The 21301-nt window shown below is 39.7% G+C and overlaps 1 protein-coding gene across 1 annotated transcript in view; it reads right to left on the bottom strand.

Moving 5' to 3' along the window:
• Positions 1 to 21301, bottom strand: part of ADAMTS6 (ADAM metallopeptidase with thrombospondin type 1 motif 6) — a 504558-nt gene that overhangs the window by 7437 nt on the left and 475820 nt on the right. The window contains exons 23-24 of the mRNA XM_073623564.1: positions 12799 to 12975; positions 10796 to 10952 (exon numbers count right to left, since the gene is read on the bottom strand). Of these exons, the coding sequence (XP_073479665.1) occupies positions 10796 to 10952; positions 12799 to 12975 (334 nt within the window). The remainder of the gene's footprint in view (positions 1 to 10795; positions 10953 to 12798; positions 12976 to 21301) is intronic.

The raw sequence follows: 21301 nt of genomic DNA, 5'->3' as shown, positions 1-21301 counted from the left end.
ATTTGCCTATATCTATGAGACAAGACACAGTGGTAGATTTTCTAAAATGGGTGCACTCAGAATCTGGTGCAGCTGTGCATGGTAGACAATCAACTTCTAACCTCAGCTTGCTCAATTAAGCTTTGGCAATAAAACCTGGAAGCTGACTTTTTTCTATGCAGAAGTGAGCCTGATTTTGCACTCTCCAGCTTTGATAAATAAACCCCATAATCAGCCGAACTGTAAATTTTGATGTGAATGAAGATGCTCATTTTGCAATACATGACACATGTAGTTGCTGTTTCATTATTCTGCATGTACCACCAAATCAAGACTCAGCTGTGCAAGTACAGTGAGAGACCACTAATGGAATCCAAGGATGAAAAAAATAAAGTGTCATATAACATGGGTAACAGTATAAACCACTTACATACTGTCCTCACAATATATATAAGAATGCGATGATAACTATAATATTACTATAACTCTATCCTTAAATAACCCATCATCCCTCTACAGCAACTGAGGACTCAACACACTGGATTCAAACATTTGTTTGACTTTAAATTGATTGGAACAAAGGGAGTTATTCCATTTGCACCAACATTTCTAGATGTCAGTTTCTCTGGAAAGGCTTAAAATTTGTAGATTTACAGTGAGTAAAATGATCTAAATAACTCTGCAAGATCCATTGCCATTGGACAACATTGTGCCATAAAAATGTCATCTGGAGAAGATGTGAAGGACAGAGATATGCTTTTGCAATTGCCAAGCACAATAGCATCTGCTACATTCGGGGTGTTACAACTGGCTAAAAATTACAGCTGTAACAAAGCTGCTTATCACGCCATATAGATTGCTGATTTTCCTATCCTTGGGAGCAAGTCAATATCCTGCATTTTATAGAGCGCTGAATGTGACAAAGGAATCATGAATGCAGCATAACAAAGCTACAATACAATGACCCTGCCAGGGAAGGAAATATCAACTCTCCACATTTGCTGTCTTTTCATCTCATTCTAGACGTTTTCAGGTCTTATGAGGCTTTTTATAGCAAGCCTGTTTGATAGCATCCAAGATATTTCCAATGAAACAGTTATAGGAGAACGGAACTGGTTGAAATTCTAAGATAAGACTAGAAATGAATGATCAAGAACGCAAAGAACCATAGAAACAGCTTAGATTGCTACTTTAAAAAAAAAAAAAAGAATTAATGAACAGAAAGTGATGAAATGAAATGTAGACCTATATTCTGATAATGATGGTAATGTACACTTAACATTACTTTGACTTCCAAAATTCATAAGCGAATACCTTTTTTCTCAGAGCCATAGGACTCATAATTTTTCCCCCATTAACAACTGCAAATGCAAAACTCTGAAATAATAGAATTGCTGTGAGGATGCACATATACAGGAGGTTGCTAGGGTTCCTTGAACAGTGGAAGACTGATTTTCTACCTGACACTGCCTTCAAAGGTCCAACACCAGTACTTGGCAGATCAAGCGGCATGTGATCAGTGAAGCCTCTCTTCTCATTTCTCTAGTGAATAACCAATTACAGCAAAGTTTAGCTGTCTATAAGAGCCCCAACTGACCACCAATGTAATAAGGATCTTTCCTATTGACCCCTAATGTAATGAGGCACCTCCCCCACAGAGCATCAATGTAAGGTAGCGCACATTAACCACCAATGTGGACACTTTTCGACTGACAACTAATTTAAATGGGTGTTTTTCAATTGACTTTTAATGTAAAGGGGTATATTCCTTCTGACCACCAATATAAAATGATAACACAGCACTGTCTGTATTTTATTACGGGTCATTCGTATTATTCATTTTAGCATTAAGACTGAAAAAAGTTTTGTCAAATAATACAGGAGGATGTAAAAAACAAATATTTAAGTAAGCGGCATTCCTTATGCTTTTATTTTATCTTCAATTTACTGATAATGCTAATATACCATTAGCTGTAAAAGTTTTTAGCAGGAGTTCCAGAAAACCTGAAAATTATTTTGAGGATTTCTTCCTGGTAGACGGGTTAAAAAAAGAGTGGTATAAAGTGCCTTGATCACTAGCTACATCACACTTTAACATCAGAGTTTGTAATCAGAACAGCATAAAGCACATTTATGCTTCTCAGTCTGCATCTTAAATTAAAGGTAAAAGGTAATTGATGCCCAGTAGGTATAATTTTAGCAAGGTCAAGAAAGAATTTCCTTGATATGTAAGGGAAACATCACAAGTACTACTAGCACATGCCAATTATTATTCTCAGGGAAATAAATGATTGTCTGGTTATTGTTTCTCGGCCCATACAGTAGCTATACCCCAAACATAAGGCCAGCATCAGGTAATTCTGATTCCTCTCCTTCATTCCAAGTTTCTGACGCACATTTAGCTAGAAGGAAACCTGTGCCTGTGCCATCGGAATTCAAACATTTATATATTCTTAAGAAGGAGTACATGAGCTTTAAAACTAGCTCTCACTGACCTCTGTAGCTGCAGGTACTATAGACTAATTTATTCCCAGTTCACAAGAGAAACACTGAAATCATGCATGTTGGGCCTTGGCAATCTGCTCTCTCCCCTCTTCATGTGACCTGCTCTGTGGTATATTAGGGAACAGAATGTTGAAATGCTTCTAAGTTACTGATTAGGAGGAGGGCAGGGGGGAGGATGAACTAAACTGAGATGCTGGAAGTAAAACTGCAAGTGCTTCTGCTGTAAAAATGTTTTAACAGGTAAACGTTTATTGAATAATGCACAGGTTACGTTCTGCTATAAAATGTAAGGATACATTACTCCACAGGGCCTGCAGCTACAGAGGTCAGTAAAGACTAATTTTAAAATTCATCAACAGCTTGTTAAGAATATGTATTTGAATGTGCATAGGCCAGCCACATGTTCACTTTAAGGATAGATTCCCATGCATGTTAAAATGAATATCATTTGAAGAAACTATTGTTTAGTGGTCCAAATGACCAGTGGTGTATCAATAGTCATAGCAACTATTGGGGAAGGAAGTTATGACAGATATGGTGGAATCCATGCAGATAATGCCACAGGAATTGGATCAATGACACCTAAATGAGGAGTGTAAGGGCTTGATGGAGATTTGCTAATCTGTAGGGTGATACAGGAAATTTGGCCCCCACAGGAGGAGGTAGGGAATACAACTCCAGTTTGTAGCAAGTCAATACAAATTGTCTAAGCGCCCCACCCCAGAAAGTAGAGACACAGGTTCATACTGAGGAATGCTTGGCTGAGGATTTGTGGACATTAATAGCAAGACTTTTCAGGCAGACAGGGAACCAGGCTAGGAGGGTCTTGAGAGGATTTTGAAAAAAAAACAAAGGTATGTTTCCTAACAGCCAGAGAGAGGGAAAAGTAGTTTATTCCTTAGGCATCTTCTGCTAGGAAAGATGGATACCCTTGCAATGGTAAGGATTTCTAGGTAAATGGTATCTAGAATTGATATGAAGAGACCCATGACTACCATAAAGAAAAAACACTGCTACAAGCTACAAAAATTCTGCAGTACAGCACCTTACCCAAGGGGCCCACGCATAACAAAAGAATCATGCAATGGCAGCACAGCTGAAATAAAAATTTAACAGCCTTTTATCCAGGTTCTATAAGCAAGGGACTAACCACAGTAGTGGAGAGATCTATTTAATTGGAATTTAACCAACTAATCGTGGTTTGACAAGGCACAATCACAAGCAGGAGCCATCAATTCCACTAATCCAAGGGTAGAGCATACTGCCAGAGTAAGGAGAAAGCAAATTCTCAGATTTGGGCAGAATAAATGCCAAAATAGGTCTGAAAAAGTCTTCCTTCAGAGAGGGTATAGAGTCCACAGCTAAAAATGGATCCACAGAAGGATCCTGACTAAACCAGAGAAGTCCAAAGTGTCGGTGTCAGATTTAACAGAGGCAAGGGAAAATTCTAAATGAATGACCCATGGGTCAAATGGGGTCCCCAGCAAAGAGCTGAACCAGACCATAAGGAACCACCTTCACACAAAGTGGTCCCCAGCAGACAGCTGACCCTGAGGCCCGTTCACACAAGAGTTAGGTGGAACTAACTTCTGCTCTCCAAAAATAAAAGGAAAGCTCAAACAAACAAATCTAAAGCAATGAGGAGTCATAGAGTACAATCTGACTGTGATCTGTTACTCAGCATTATCAAAGAGTACAATCTAACTGTGATCAGCCTGCACTGGCACAGAACATGTATGTTTGTACAGAAAGTATCACGTCTACACTAACTTAGGATCCTGCCCACTTCCAGCGTAATCCCACGCTGAGAACTAGGAGTAAGCAAATGTACTGCTTAGACTTTTACTTAGACTTTTTCACTGCTAACACCATAATTTGCTCAGCCTGTTAAAATGAACTCTTTCCTGTGCTCCTACATGCTCTCATGCAAACTCCCTGCTGAATTACTGGTGATACCAAGAGGGTAGGAAAATTAAAAACTGAAATAGCTGCCTCTGTATAGCCCAAACAAAAACAAAGAGGAGAGCTCCCCCATGTGGCCAACTTGCAAGAAAGTATGCAAGAAAGGGAGATTTTTAACTCCCCACATAATTGCCAGTCATCTACAGTTGCTTTTTGTACCAAATACCTCAGGCTCGGTACCAGAAGAAACCTCAATCAAGCATGAAGCCACTAGGCACTCACAATAGTGAGCACAAATAAACTAATGCGGGTGCAAAGTTTATTTAGAGACACAATAGTTTTGGAGTTTAAAAGTGATACACTCACAAACAATGCAGAGCATGAAGCCCATCCAAAGTTCCAACAGAGTAGCATAGCAGATGGCACTCCTTCTGTCAGACCAAGCAAGTGTCCCAGAATTCTGCAGATGCTTATGCATTTCGGGGTGTCCCCTCTTCCTCAGAGCAATGCATTGCACAGCTCAATTTACATTCTAAAGAGGATGAGCACTGACAGGTAAGTTTGTTTTATTGAAGAATAGACATAGCATGTTTCTTCTGCAAAAAAGGGCCTCCCTGCTCGCAATTTTTCTTCTTTAACATTTACAGCATGAATCTACCAGCAGCTGTTGACAGTAGAAACAGAGTACAGCAGAACTGAAGTAAACATGTCCAATCTCCACACTAGCAAAAACCTGAGGCATGATGGTTATGGGGGGGGGGGGGGGGGTTATCCTCTGTTGGTCAATTTATTTATTTTTTGTTCCAATGTCCATTTCTCCTGTAGGTGGCAGTATAACCTGACAGTCTAAGAATTCCTGTGTCCCTCAATGGACAAGAAAGAAATGGCATTTTAATAAGAGAAGAAAACACAATAACTGCTTCACAAATATACAATTTTTATCAAGAGTGGAGGTAGACTTCAACAACAAAAGAAAGCTGAAAAGTTGACTTATAATCTGGGCACACATTACTCACTATGTAGCTCTCAAGAGGCAGCACAAAAGGTTGTGGTTGTAGTGGTTATGTGTATTCCACTAATGTTTATGAGTAGCATAAAACTCCTGTGGTAGTCGCTGTCTGCACTCTACACTCAACAGAAAAATGTAATGTAATCTTTGCACGTGAAAGTGTTGGATTATGGTCTTCATGTTACTACCACCAGAATGTTTTGTGTGCCTTTTTATTCCCCAAAAGGTAACATATTGCTAAACATATGTAATTATGATTCTCTGCTTACTTCAGCTCTTCTACCCTTTATTTGCCAGAGCAATTTTTACGCTTCTGCTGTGAGCCTGTTTGTGCAGCCATAACTTTGCCATTACTTAAGATAAAGTAACACATACAGTGGGGTTGATTTACTAAAGGCAAAATATTGTGCACTTCGCAAAGTGCAGTTGTACTCTGAAAGAGCAGTTGCTCCAGAGATTAGTAAATGAGCAGAAGCTCTGCTGAATTCCATCAACCAATCATGTGCAAGCAAAAATGCTGTTTTTTTTATTTTCCTTGCATGTGATTGGGTATTCTTTTCAAAGTAAAGTTTTACCTCATTTACTAAGCTCTGGAGCAACTGCACTTAAGGATGGCACAGTCTAGTTGCTTTTAGTAAATCAACCCCATTGTTTTTTCTGGGTGGGAGACAAACCAGGCTTTTTGTAATATTGTCTTGCAATTATTATATTTTCTACGGAATCTCAAAACAAAAAAGTAAAAAAAGAAAAACATTTTTTTGTCAATTGTTGTTAATCAAATTAAATTAGTTGTTGTGACTCTTTAGAATTTCGTCAGGCCTCCTTGCTGAAATTGTTGGTTCTTACACCAGATTCGTGTACCTGTCAAAAACAGGTACATGAATCTGCCAGGGGCTGACATTGAGGTCAGAGTGTCTATACTAGACACTACTTTCTCAATGCGCTCCCTCCCTGGCCATTGCATCAGTTACACAGGCAGGCACATGGCCCAGGACAGAACAAAACACAAAAGCACAATTATATATTTTATATATATATATATATATATATATATATATATATATATATATATATATATATATATATATATATAAAATACAAATTATACATGTTGTTATGTGACACATATTTGATGCGGGTATATGTATATTAATGGTTCAGAGAGGCAGTGCTGAGTATAAATTCTTTTTTGTCACATGGCCCAGGAGTTTTTTAGTGGAGTAGGTGGAGCTTGATAGGAAACTAAGAGACTAGTTTCATTAAAGGGGTTGCAAGCCCTTGAGGTTTTTCACCTTAATGCATTCTATGCATTAAGGTGAAAAAGCTTCTGTAGTGCAGCTGCCCCCCAGAGCCCCCCTTTTTCTTACCTGAGCCTGATCATTGCAGTGACAGGGATGAGCACAGCAGCTCCAGCCGCTGTCTCTGGTCCTCATTGGATAGATTGATAGCAGCAGGAGCCATTGGCTCCCACTGGTGTCAATAAAATCCAGTGACACGAGAGCCGGGGGCGGGGCTAAGTTCTGCTGTCTGTGTCAATGGATGCAGCAGCAGGACTCTGGAGCATGCTCACACAAGTGCCCCCATGGAAAGCGGCTCTCTATGGGGCACTCAAGAACAGGAGGAGTCAGATGCACTGCTGGGGGAACCCAGAAGAGAAGGATCGGGGCCGCTCTGTGCAAAACCCTTGCACAGAGGAGGTAAGCATGACATATTTGTTATTTTAAAAAAAAACTGACCTTTACCAACCCTTTTATGTCTGCCTTGCTTTTGATTGACACCGCACAACAGTAGGAGGTTCCATATTCGTTATTCACTCCAATAGCAGCTTTTGAATCTGCCCACTGCTATCTGCTGTCAATCAAAAGCAAGGTAGACCTGCCGGGGGAACTAGTCTCTCATTTCCCCATCAGGCTCCTCCCACCCAACAGCCACTGTGGCCGTGTAGACTCATCATTTCCCAAATATGGACATTACCATATTTGGGAAATGACATTATCAGTAGCCCCAGCCTCTTTGTTAACATTCAGCTTTCAACTGGGGAATACAGTCAACATCTAAATGGGGCCAGCTCAGAGTTGGTTTTAATTCCCACCAGTCTCCTAATCTTTGAACTGGTAGTAAATCTTTAAGAATCTGTTGCTGTCACATCGATGGGTTCCTTTAGCGATGGAAGTAAGAACTACCTGAGTTTGCTGCATGTGTCGGTACTTGTACCAAAGTGCAGGAAGTTTTAAAAAAGACCTACCACCAGAAAACTGTTGTGAAATCTTTACTGTATTCCCTAGAATGTGTTTTTCTATAAGGGGATGATCTTGGCAGGCTGTCAGACCTCTAATGTAAACAATCAGCAGGTGTTTCAAGCTGTTAGAACAGATTAAAACCCAACTTTGGAGTATTTGTTGTTATCTATAAGGATCATGGAGAATGAATAACTTCACATTGAAATCAGCTAGGTAGGAGATTACGAGCTTGCTTTGAAGTTCTTTTACTGCTTGTTAATAATATTGCGGGGCACCAACTAAAAAGATTGTGGATGGTGTATGCCACCTAGGTTTTAAATGTACACATAGTGAGGAGCTCCAGGATATGTGACTGTGATAGAGAAAAAATATTTCTGAATAAGTTGTGGTTTCAGTCCTGAAGCCCACAGGCTTTGTGTAGCTTTGGGTTGTATAAAACCCCCAGTCCTACTTCTATGTTTTACCTGTTAGCCAGACCTCACTCATTGTTTAGCTGTCCACAGTTCCTTTTATATTTGAGATAACTCATACTAGAACTCTCTCTCTGCTGTGATAAGATGCTGCTGGGTGAAATGGCTGACTGTTGACAGAAAACTAAAATGTTACATGTGCTGTTTGTTTTAGGGAACCCATAAGGGGGTAAGTCGGGAGCTAGCATACATTTAGTTAGTGGTGAGCAGATGTTTTGTTTTATGCTATGGACTTGCTGCACAAAGCCAACCTTTGTTTCTTTATTGTCTTGCTGAAAAAAAGTGCAGGACAAACCTGCTTGGACTGTTTATGGGTATCCCTGTCTCCTGTATGATTTACAGGCTACTATTACCACTTGAGCCTGTTTGTCCTCACTTGCAACCTGTAAGTAATTGAATGTCCATATTCTAGGTCAATGTGCACTCTAGGTTGTTTTTATTTTTCAATTCAGGTCTGATAACCTTTTTTAAGCCAGTTTTAAGTCAGTTGAAAAACATTATGCCCCTGTTTGTACAAAGCTCAACAGCCAGGGTACAGACCGTAAACTACTAAGGGTTGAAAAACATATATTAACAACATAAAACAGAAACACTAGTTCATAAATGTGCAGTCTCTATAGTGTAAAAATACATTTACAGATAATTAACTCTTCACTTTCTAAATTGGTTCATATAATTATGAATACTGTTGTTTTCATTGTATTATACCTTCAGCAAGTTTAGAAGTTAAGTGATAACATTAATGTCTAGCTTACAATAACGGTGCATAGGCACTTTCAATTCATTTAGCATTGATTATTTATTATGATGAGCACAGATGTTCAGTAATAAAGTAGAATCTAATAAGACAAGATGTTTCTTTCACTGCTGTTAATAGCTATATATATACTACTAGCTTCCCAATTTGGAAGCAGTTGAGTTTTAATTTCCCCAATCCACCCTTGCACTACCACTGCAGGTAGTGTTCCCAGTAAATTTGTTTTAAAAATAAATAACTGCAACAACAGGCTACCCATTAGTGGAACCTTTTACCTTTTAAGGTCCAGATACCTGACATTACAGCCAAATTCTCACAAAAGCACTGTGATAAAAAAAAAATAGTGCGGTGTTCTGGTTGATGAACCATTTTACATTACTGCCTCCCTATCAGATCACTAAGGGGAGCTGAATGTGTTCTAATAGTGATCCTTGCCTGCTCCAATACACTACAAGTAGGACACCCACAGTAGTGCATCCCTCTGCAATTCCACAGTGCTCCCCCAAGGTTATAAGGCTCCACTTTGGAAGTACAGCCATAATTAGCCAAAAACCATGCCATGTAAGAAAACAGCAACAACTCCTCTGCCTTTACCCATTTGCAGAATGTAAAACTCAGTTACAAAGCCCCTGCATCTGTTGGTGTATGCAGTCCCTCAGCTATTTTTCCTCATTCCCAAAAAGTTAGATATTTTGGCAGCTCTACTGAGCAAATAGCATTGTAAGTTATTGGCAAACTCGATTTTATGTATGTCCTTCTGAGTTGTGTTAGCAGCCCAATTGTTACGTCAGTGGGAGTGATAGACAACTGAAAAGACATATAATCCATCATAGCTGTATGCATACCCCCTCTTCTAGCTTTCCTGGAATGCTTTTGATTCTTGGAGCCCATTTGCTGAGCTAAATATTTGCATCAATGCTTTTCAAAACATTAGCATGTTTGGGCAAAAGTGGATGTAAATCGGGTAGATCAGGGTAAGGCCTAAAGTACTCTGAATAAAATTGGAACGTGCTAAGATACTCTTAACAATTTTTGTATTTATTTATGTAAAATTGTACTTTTAAAATATATGGTTTTCCTTTGTACTGTAAAATGCCTCTACCCTACCCAATACATTGTTCTTATAAATCTCTGGCTTGTGGCTACAGTAGTATTTGAACTATTTGATGAAGAATTGCTCTAGCCATAAAATAGTTTAGTCTACACCAGGCCCCTCTTGACTCACCATTTTGAAGGAAATTAAAACCAGTAATGTATGTGTTTGTGTGTGTTATTCATTGTCTCATGTCTGCTTTGTTAGGCAAATGACTTCTACCTGCCCTGGCATAAAATATGAGTGTTTTTTTTTTACTAAAAGGAACACGCCAGTCAATCAGAAACATATGCCTTTTGGACCAAGACTACAACTTTTATCCTGGTTTTCATCTTCTGTATCTGGATGCACTACAAGGCAGACTCCAATGGATTCCAAGATCCTCATCTACAGAATAAGGATATGAATGTGAGCCAATGGGCTTGATTTACTAAAGGCACATAGACTGTGCACTTTGCAAGGGAAATAGCTTCAGAGCATAGTAAATGAGGGAATCTCTGCTGACTTCTATCATCCAAACATATGCAAGCAAAAAAGCTGTTTTTGTTTTTTTTTCCTTGCATGTGATAAGATGTTCTTTGCAAAGTGATGTTTCACCGTATTTACTAAGCCAAGGAACAAATCCCCCCGCAGAGTTCCACAGCCTGCCTTTAGTAGATCAACTTCAAAGTGTTCCATGGCTTTAGCATCAAGCTCTTGGATTTTTTAACAACTCACATTGAAATATGTTTCCTGTATAGCATCAGAAATTCACTGTTAATTTTACTTGTTTGGTTTGTAAGCATTTTGCATGACAATTCTGGCATGGATGCCAGCTCATGAGCACAGCCACATACTCACCCTCTGTGTTGGAAATAGGGCTACTGTCACATTTGCTTTCACACTGTTGCATTGAAGGTGGGCGAAGAGTTTCTGGACAATCGTTTGATGCCTGCCCCGTGTATGATAGACACTGCACTGTTCTCATCTGCTGTCCCAGACCGCAGTGTGCTGAGCACTAATGAACACAGTAAAGAGGAGGATATTCTGTTATGTACACTTAACATTGACTTACTCTGAAGTCTAAGGCCTTTGAATCTACAAACAAATTAATCTGCTTAACAAGAAACAGGAGCTCAGTTCTAGGACTGTGCAGTAAAAAAAAAAAAAAAAAAAACAGATAACCACATAGATTTTGAGGCTTTTCAGTTTGAGTGAATGCAGGCATGCTAAACTCTTTATACTCATTAACCCAATGTGATGCTTTACATACAATTAAAAATAGCTAAACAGTGATCCCTTTATTCTGTTAAAATGTATACCTGAGCTGAAATTTAATTTTAAGAGTAACTGTTTCTTTTCCCATTCAGGGCAAAGTGACTGTCTGTGCAAAAAGACCTTTCCTGATCCACTCATACTCATTTGTCCAGTAATTCCCCTCTGCTTCCTCCTCTATCACAGCCAATGTCAAATACTCAGTGTCAGCTGTGTCTGAGCCTAGAGGGAGTGGTGACATCACTCCTCCCATTATGTGAGATTCTTGGGCCTTGCGATTGATCACCAGGTCTGAGCACTGGATCATGGGAGAATGACAAATGCTCCCCAATAGTCAAAACACTGGGAACTTTTTTTTGCCAGCTGTGGAGAAGGAAGTAGCGGAGGAGAACAGCTGAAGATATATCAGTAGGCAAAATGACAGTGGGGGTTATTTACGAAAGGCAAATCCACTTTGCACTGCAAGTGCACTTGAAAGTGCAGTCGCTCCAAATCTAAGGGGTAGATCTGAAATGAGTGGAAGCTCTGCTGATTTTATCATCCAATCATGTGCAAACTAAAATGATGTTTTTTATTTTCCTTGCATGTCCCCCTCAGATCTACAGCGACTTTACTTCCAAGTGCACTTTCAGTGCAAAGTGGATTTTCCTTTAGTAAATAACCCTCAGTGTCTCTTTAAACAGAGCTAGTACGCAAATATTAACTTAAAGCAATGTTAACAGTCTTGCAGAGATGTAAAAAATAATACCTGAGCTGAAATTGTCTAGGGTCTATTTATTAATCTTCTCACACTTGCTACACACAACCTTTACCCAAGAGAAATGCATTTTTCCTACTAAATGCAATTGAAAAAAAATGTGTAATTCTTAGATGAAAGTTGTGTGAACCTAGGGTGAAATTAAAGATAAAAAAAGACCCCTAACAGTCTTACAGTTATGTACATTTAAAATATACCTGAGCTGAAATTGTATACAAGGTGAGCCTATAATCAAATGTTATCTTAAAGTGTATGTCCACTTCTGCAGTCAAGTTTGAGAAAACCACACTATATGTTTGTTTTACATTTGCATTCACAAAACATACCTAAAAAATGTACTAAAAAATTCTTACCTACTAAATGTTTCTTAACATAAGGTGTTATGGCAGACTTCCGGCATTTGTGAACAAGTTCAGAGGGTGTCTGTCCCAATAGAAAGACCTAGGACAGACTGAGTTTCCCCTCATTAACACACATTGGGGAAGCCCAGGTTCTAAAGCTTTATCCCATTGCTAGGGCAGTGTTCAAATTAAATTTGCAATTGATAATGCAATCTGCCAGCACAGTATAGACAGGGGTATTTTTGGAAGACTCCCAGTCCCCTCATAAACAAAGATAATTACATTGAATTTTCCAGTGCTGGAGTTATCAGAAAAGAGCATCTAAAATACAAAGAAATGTTGGTAGGTAAATTGGTTCCTGTCAAAATTAGACCTAGTATGGGTATGTATGAATGTGAAGTAGGAACCTTAGTATTTCAGTCCCTCTGTTTTTCAGAAAGTCTTTAGTAACAAAAATTCACAATGCATTTAAGATAACATTTGTCACCCACCTGTCCCCACTCTCCGCTAACCCATTTGGGAGGTGGACAACGTCCCAGACTGCAACGTATGCGGACTGGTGGCTTGCTCTCTTCTGGGCAATTTGTAGAGGGAAATGTCTTTGAAAGGTCACTGCTTTTACATTGGACAATTCGATGCTTGAAGCCAGGGCCACATTTGGGGGTACACTGGAAATAGAAATAAATCCCATTTGAGTTATTAAACATTTGATTTGATATGAGTTATGTTAGTATATGGCATCTAAAGATATATATATATATATATATATATATATATATATATATATATATATATACACACACATCCCCATCATCAACTCAATTCTTAACTCTATGTTTTAATGGAACAGCCTTAATTTGCAGATTCCATACATTTAAGGTTTACAGAGTATGTAAATAAATAAAACAAAATATACTCTCTTATAAGAAGATAGTATTAACAGCGCTAATAAAGTTAAATGGAAGTACTCAAATGGTCTATGGTTAATAAATACAATAGCACTAAACTCTCGAATGAACGAGAGTAAATATACACATAAAATTAATAATCATAAAACAGAAAGTTCAATGCAGTGGCATGAGAAACAATAGTCCCAAATCGATCGTTCATACAGATACCAGCGATAGCATATGATATACCAGCGGTAATATGTGAACACCACTTGTAACTACTGCATAAACTCAAGGTTTTCTTATGGACAGTTCATTGCATACAGCGGACCACAGTCAAGGTAAGGGATTGTATTCCTTCTGGAGTGCACATATCCACGAGTAACTAAACCTTCACCACATCACCGCGTGAATACCCCCTATGGATGTAAGCTTACCAGAGGTAAGAAAAAGACAAGCCTGTCATCTCCTTTCTCCCTTAGATCAGCTCTTCCACCATCAGAATCCCTCAGTCCTCCTCAGTCAAGATAATGAACTGTCATGGTAAACACATGTAGGACATATGCGGGGAGGCTCTCCATAGTGTAAAACTGTTTATTAAAAAGAACCCACAAAAAAAAACCCTTATTAAATGCGCTTACACAATAGAAGTTAAAAAACAGCCTGACCTAATCAGCATCGGCTCACTGCTGGTCGGAGCTCCGAACGGCTCCCCCACCACGATGAGTCCCAGGATGATGCTGCCTGTCTCCAGCTGGTAGGTCGCATGGTGACATTCTGACGCGTTTCGTAATTCCGTCTTCAGAGGGCGTCTGAAGACGGAATTACGAAACGCGACAAGGCGTGACCACGCGACCTACCAGCTGGAGACAGGCAGCATCATCCCGGGACTCATCGTGGTGGGCGGGCCGTTCGGAGCTCCGACCAGTGGTGAGCTGATGCTGATTATGTCAGGTTGTTTTTTAACTTCTATTGTGTAAGCGCATTTAATAAGGGGGGGTTTAATAAACAATTTTACACTATAGAGAGCCTCCCCTTCTATTTCCAACATGTGTTTACCATGACATTGCATTATCTTGACTGAGGAGGACTGAGGGATTCTGATGGTGGAAGAGCTGATCTAAGGAAGAAAGGAGATGACAGGCTTGTCTTTTTCTTACCTCTGGTAAGCTTACATCCATAGGGGGTATTCACGCGGTGATGTGGTGAAGGTTTAGTTACCCATGGATATGTGCACTCCAGAAGGAAGACAATCCCTTACCTTGACTGTGGTCCGCTGTATGCAATGAACTGTCCATAAGAAAACCTTGAATTTATGCAGTAGTTACAAGCGGTGTTCACATATTACCGCTGGTATATCATATGCTATCGCTGGTATCTGTATGAACAATCGATTTGGGACTATTGTTTCTCATGCCACTGCATTGAACTTTCTGTTTTATGATTAATAACTTTATGTGTATATTTACTTTCGTTCATTCGAGAGTTTAGTGGATATTGTATTTATTACCATAGAGTACTTCCATTTAACTTTATTAGCGCTGTTAATACTATCTTCTTATAAGATAGTATATTTTGTTTTATTTGTGTGTTCTTTTCTTATAACAGCAGCTTGTATTTTATTTTATATTTTTTTAAAGTGGATTCATTTCCACTTTCTCTTTGTCATCCTTTGAGCGCTAGGACCGGTGTTTATCAACCCTGGTATTTGTTTTATTCAGCGTATGTAAATAGTGAAAGGTTGAGGTTCAGCCAGTCTCAAGTTGAGATGTAAAAATGCCCAAAAGTAATTATCAGATACCAGGATTAATAGCAATTTAGGAGCAAGTCAATGAGCAAAATAGAGAGTGCATCAGTGGAAGTATTTAGAGTGCAATGATACATATACGTGGACATCTGAGTGTTTGAAAAAAATAATTATCATGTGGATGGAGTCAGACATGGTGGTTACGCTTCAATGTGGGGTATGGCATTGTTTATTTTTACTTAGGGTTGATATTATAGACTACACCCCCATAAATAAGCAGTTTCATCATCACATGCTTCATATGATTATGTCCTCTTCTAGGACTAATCGGACATGTATAAATTTAAAACTGCTGCTAACATACAACTGTTAAAAGGTTTCCACTATACTGTTGGTTCACAGCCCTGCTTCTAAGGCTTCCCCCACAACTTTTCAGTTGCTTTCAAGAATGAAATCCACCTATATACATAAGATGGTCTGCACCTATTCCAGATGGTTTTAGCAATTCTCATGACAGAGTGACAGCATATATCCCCAGCCAATCTTTTCTTGGAGAACTAAGGATAGGGTTGGCTTTACAGTGAGTGCCAGACACTCCACCAGACACTATAAATTCATAATAGAGAAAAAAATAGCTTTGTGGTCAACTAATAACATAAATTCACCCTTGTGGTGCTTGTAACTAGACCTGGTGAAATTAAAAAAAAAACTTTCAAAGAGAACCACTCCATGTACTGACATAGGGTATCTCAGGCAAATATCTCAACAAGATGTGAGGGAGTAATCCATGGCTCTCCATGAAATGTTCCGACCTTGGTGGAGTGGCTGAAGAAGCCCCTTTGGCCACTTGACTACCCTGAGCACCAATACATATAAGGAACGCACTGCACTTTCACCACAGTCCAATTTGATAAACCAAATCTATAGGCTGGTCACGTATTTGGTCTTCTAGAAAGAGTTTTTTGACTTTCTGAATTAGCCAATTTATAATGCTCAGAGTTTGTACTTTGCTGCATGCTACCTGTCCAAAATGGCACTGCAACATAGGTCTCCTTTGCCCCTTGACTACCCTGAGCAACATTATATTTCAAGAACGTTCTGTACTTTTGCCACACTTACTACAATAGCCCAAATCTATAGTCTGGCCATGTGTTTGGTCTTCCAGAGAAGCTTTTTGACATTCTGAATTATCCAATTATAATGCTCAGACTCTGTATTGGGCTACCTGCTCCCTGTGCAAAATGACACTGCAGCAAAAAAAACTACTTTATAATGCAATGTATGGAGATCTATTTTATCAGTGATTTCACATATAACATCAATATTTCTGTAAAATAAGTGGATTTTAGGACCCCTTTAGCCCCTTCACACAAGCTGCCTGTTTCGTGGCCTCACCTTTAAAAAATAGATGAGACATCATTCCTTTGCCAGTTACATTAGTCATTCTACAAATGGATTACTGTGTTTCATGCTTGTTAAAATTAAAAGCTGAGATGTGTTTTATGAGGAAGATTACTCTGCACGACATGACCAGTAATGGAAGACAGACTAACGGGACTAATTTTCCTTGGCTGCACCCAGGAGTCAGTGGGAGGAGTCACAATCTCTTATCGTAATCCCACAGGAAAACCAACATAGCAGCAACAGCCAAATAATTAAAGCGCCTTGCTCTTTGATAATTACTTACAGATAATGTCAGGAATCTCATTACTGTAACACAAAAATAATGTTTTGCTTTTATTTTTCAATATTAATAAGAAATAATCATTATAAAAGATTCTAAAAACTGAATGAGAATAAAAAATATGCAACAGGATTCCATAATGTCTTCTCATTATTAAACACATCTACAATGTCTCACACCATTAAAAAAAAAAAACTGTGAGCATGAAGGCTTCTACTAGCTAATAATTGTGTTGATGCTTCCACAGATAAATTGGGGAAAAGGGGAAAAAAATTATTGGGCGACGCTCCACTGTTCCAAAACAGTTTGCTGTTTAACCAAAATCTTTCATTTTTGGTCCATTTGAGACATAATATTACCTGTGAAGTACTTGACTAAACATCTACTGACAAAGGTTACATAAAAGTTAAGAAAGAACTGTTGATAGGCATTAACATCTCCTTGTTGGAGAACAAGCTGCACCTAAAGACCTGCAGTGCAAAGGTCTCCTTGCTTCTGCTTAATTTATTCTGCAGATCTGTGCTTTCTCCTCCTCTCCTGCTGATTCTCAATCTTTACATAGGCATGTGCAGAACGGAAAAATTAGTTTAGTTTCATTCCGGATAGATTTGTTATGTTACTAATTTCGTTTTGTTATGGAATTAGTTTAGTTTGGTTTTGAAATTTGTTTAGTTTATTTTAGTTTTCATTAAAATTTGTTTCATTTATTAATTTTCCAACTTTTCAGAAAGATTAGAACTCGGATCAGTCGGAAAAACGATCGACCAATTCAAATTCTGTGTGAAGAAATAGCTGGTTGTTAAGCAGCGGGCCGGGAAGCCCGTCACCCGCTTCCTTAACAAGCATGAGTTATCATCTGTCAGCAGGCTTCCCCACTGACAGATAAATATAAAGATAAAGAATGCCGGCAATTGCCCGACAATAGAAAAATCTTTAAAAAAATGGTGTAAGATACCCCCAATCCATACCAGGCACTTAGGGTCTAGTATGAATTTTAAGGGGAACCCCATGCTAAAATAAAAAAAGGTGTGGGGTCCCCCCCCAATCCATACCAGGCACTTCGGGTCTGGTATGAATTTTAAGGGGAACCCCATGCTAAAATAAAAAAAGGTGTGGGGTCCCCCCCCCAAATTCATACCAGACATTTATCCGAACATGCAGCCTGGCAAGTCAGTAAAGGGGGGGACGAGCGAGCGCGCCCCCCCTGAACCATACCAGGCCACATGCCCTTAACATGGGGGGGTGGGTGCTTTGCTCTGCACACCCAACCCCAAAGCACCTTGTCCCTATGTTGACGGGGACAAGGACCTCTTCCTGACAATCCTGGCCTGTGGTTGTCGGGGTCTGCAGGTGGGGGGGATTATCAGAATCTGGAAGTCCCCTTTAACAAGAGGGCCCCCAGATCCCAACCTCCCCCCCAAAAAAAGTGTCAATAAGTAAGAAACACAGAAAACTGTTTTTAACAAATTCTTTATTAAAAGAATTTGCTAAAATGTAAAGTAGTCAATGTACAGCTTGTATAACAGTGTAAATTTGCTGTCCCCTCAAAATACCTCAAAACACAGTCACAGTGAAAATGTCCAAATTTGGCCCAATTAGCCATTTTCCCTCCCTGGGGTCATGTGACTCCTTAGTGTTACAAGGTCTCATGTGTGAATTGGGAGCAGGTGTGTTAAATTTGGTGTTATCACTCTCACTCTCCCATACTGGTCACTGGAAGTTCAACATGGCACCTCAATGCAAAGAACTCTCTGTGGATCTAAAAAAAAATTGTTCGCTCTACATAAAGATGGCCTAGGCCATAAGAAGATTGCCAAGACCCTGAAACTGAGCTGCAGCATGGTGGCCAAGACCATACAGCCGTTTAACAGGACAGGTTCCACTCAGAACAGGCCTCGCCATGGTTGACCAAAGAAGTTGAGTGCACATGCTTAGCGTCATATCCAGAGGTTGTCTTTGGGAAATATACATATGAGTGCTGCCAGCATTGCTGCAGAGGTTGAGGGGTGGGGGGTCAGCCTGTCAGTGCTCAGACCATACGCCGCACACTGCATCAAATTTGTCTGCATATCTGTCGTCCCAGAAGGGAGTCTCTTCTAAAGATGATGCACAAGAAAGCCCACAAACAGTTTGCTGAAGACAAGCAGACTAAGGACATGGATTACTGGAGCCATGTCATGTGGTCTGATAAGACCAAGATAAACTTATTTGGTTCAGATGGTGTCAAGCGTGTGTGGCAGCAACCAGGTGAGGAGTACAAAGACAAGTGTGTCTTGCCTACAGCCAAGCATGGTGGTGGGAGTGTCATGGTCTGGGGCTGCATGAGTGCTGCCATCACTGGGAAGCTACAGTTCATTGAGGGAACCATGAATGCCAAGATGTACTGTGACATACTGAAGCAGAGCATGAGCCCCTCCCTTCGGAGACTGGGCCACAGGGCAGTATTCCAACATGATAATGACCCCAAGCACACCTCCAAGACGACCACTGCCTTGCTAAAGAAGCTGAGGGTAAAGGTGATGGACTGGCCAAGCATGTCTCCAGACCTAAACCCTATTGAGCATCTGTGGGGCATCCTCAAATGGAAGGTGGAGGAGTGCAAGGTCTCAAACATCCTCCAGCTCTGTGATGTCATCATGGAGGAGTGGAAGAGGACTCCAGTGGCAACCTGTGTAGCTCTGGTGAACTCCATGCCCAAGAGGGTTTAGGCAGTCAAAATATTGACACTTTGGGCCCAATTTGGACATTTTCCTTGGGGGTGTACTCACTTTTGTTGCCAGTGGTTTAGACATTAATGGCTGTGTGTTGAGTTATTTTGAGGGAACAGCAAATTTACACTGTTATACAAGCTGTACATTAACTACTTTACATTGTAGCAAAGTGTCATTTCTTCAGTGTTGTCACATGAAAAGATATAATAAAATATTTACAAAAATGTGAGGGGTGTACTCAGTTTTGTGAGATACTGTGTTTTTTTTTCTTTTCTGATAAAAGATTTGTCACAAACAGTTTCCCTAGTTTCTTACTTTTTGCCACATTTTTGGTGAATGGGTGCCCATTCACATAGTGGGGGGTGGGATCAAGGGACCCACTTCCGATAAGCCCCCCACCCGCAGACCACGACAGCCACAGGCCAGGGTTGTTGGGAAGAGGACCTTGTCCCCATCAACATGGGGACAAGGTGCTTTCTGGTGGGGGGGTCTAAGGGCCTGGTATGAACTGGGGGGGGGAACCCTACGCCATTTTTAAAAACATTTTTCTATTTCTGGGCAATTGCCGGCATTCTTTATCTTTACATTTGTCTGTCAGTGGGGAAGCTGGCTGACAGATGATGACTCATGGTTGTTAAGGACACGGGCGGCTGGCTTCCTGGCCCGCTGCTTAACAACCAGCTATTTCTTCACACAAAATTTGAATTGATCGATCGTTTTTCGAGTGATCCAAATTCTAATTGTTCTGCAAAGTTGGAATTCATTAGAAAACAAATAAACTAAACAAATTTTAACAGATTTCAAGAAAATTCGTTATTATTTGTTACTATTTCATAACTATTTCATAACCAAAAATGTGTCCAAATTTGTATTCGGACCAAAATTAATTGCACATGTCTAATCACTAGTACTCAAATCCCCAGCGATCAGAGCACCAGGTCTGACATAAGCATGCAAAGCCCTGCTCATCTACCAAGGTTGCCACCTTCAAACTGAGACAAAGTGCAGAACAGGACATGGTAAGGTGGTAATAGGAAAGTTTCAACATAATAGGTAATCTTTTTAAGATTACCTATTATGTTGAAACATAAAAGTTTCAACACAATAGGTAATCTTTATAAGACTGACTGCATAACTGAACATTTCTGAAAAAAATATCAGTCATACTAAAGGATGAATCCTTTCAAAAAACATGGAAAAAATCAAAGTGAAGTAAAAAAAATCATGTCAGTTTTGGGTGCATACAGATTGTGATTTAGAGGAAATCAATGCAAGATCTGCCTGTTTAAGTATGGGATAGAAAACAAACTATGCACGGCAAAACCTAAAATAAAACAGCAATTTTTTTAAAAATAGATTTTCCATGTAAACTAAATACATTTAGCAATCTTACAGGGAATACCGAAGCAATTGATGAAAAATGTTGAAATTGACGGGCCATACACACCAGATGCAATGTGGTTGCGTTGGCAGCTATTTCCAGTACAGCAGCAATGCATAGACAAAGCAAATAGCCTTGTCTCCAGTAGTGTCAGTTCAAACCACTGCACTGCTGTTCTGTGTTATGGAAAAAAAAATTACATCGCCAACATGGTGAATGGAAATTCTATTTAAATGACAAAAACTGGTGCATCGGCACTGTCTCACACTGCACACAAGCAGACCGACGTTCAGTGTGACTTGCTGGTGTAAACAGGTTATGTGGGAGAATCTGCCTTACCATAATCACATGATCAGTGTCCCCAGAATTCATTTAGATCTATACTTTGAGCATATAGTGCTTTGTGAAGGTATCTTACCAAAGATGACTCTCTTACTGCTGTAAACCTGAGGACATGATGCCAAATGATGCCAAACTGAATGCAACAGACAGAGAGAGAGAGAAAAAAGAAAGGGGGCACTCTTTATGTCTGGCGTAAATGAGATATAACCTCCATGTACAGAAAGACCTCTTCACAGTAA

This window comes from Aquarana catesbeiana, linkage group LG01 (genome assembly GCF_042186555.1).
Source record: "Aquarana catesbeiana isolate 2022-GZ linkage group LG01, ASM4218655v1, whole genome shotgun sequence".
Classification (NCBI taxonomy): Eukaryota; Metazoa; Chordata; class Amphibia; order Anura; family Ranidae; genus Aquarana; species Aquarana catesbeiana.
Note: the sequence above shows the minus strand (reverse complement) of the source record. Positions and strands in the feature narration are given on the sequence as shown.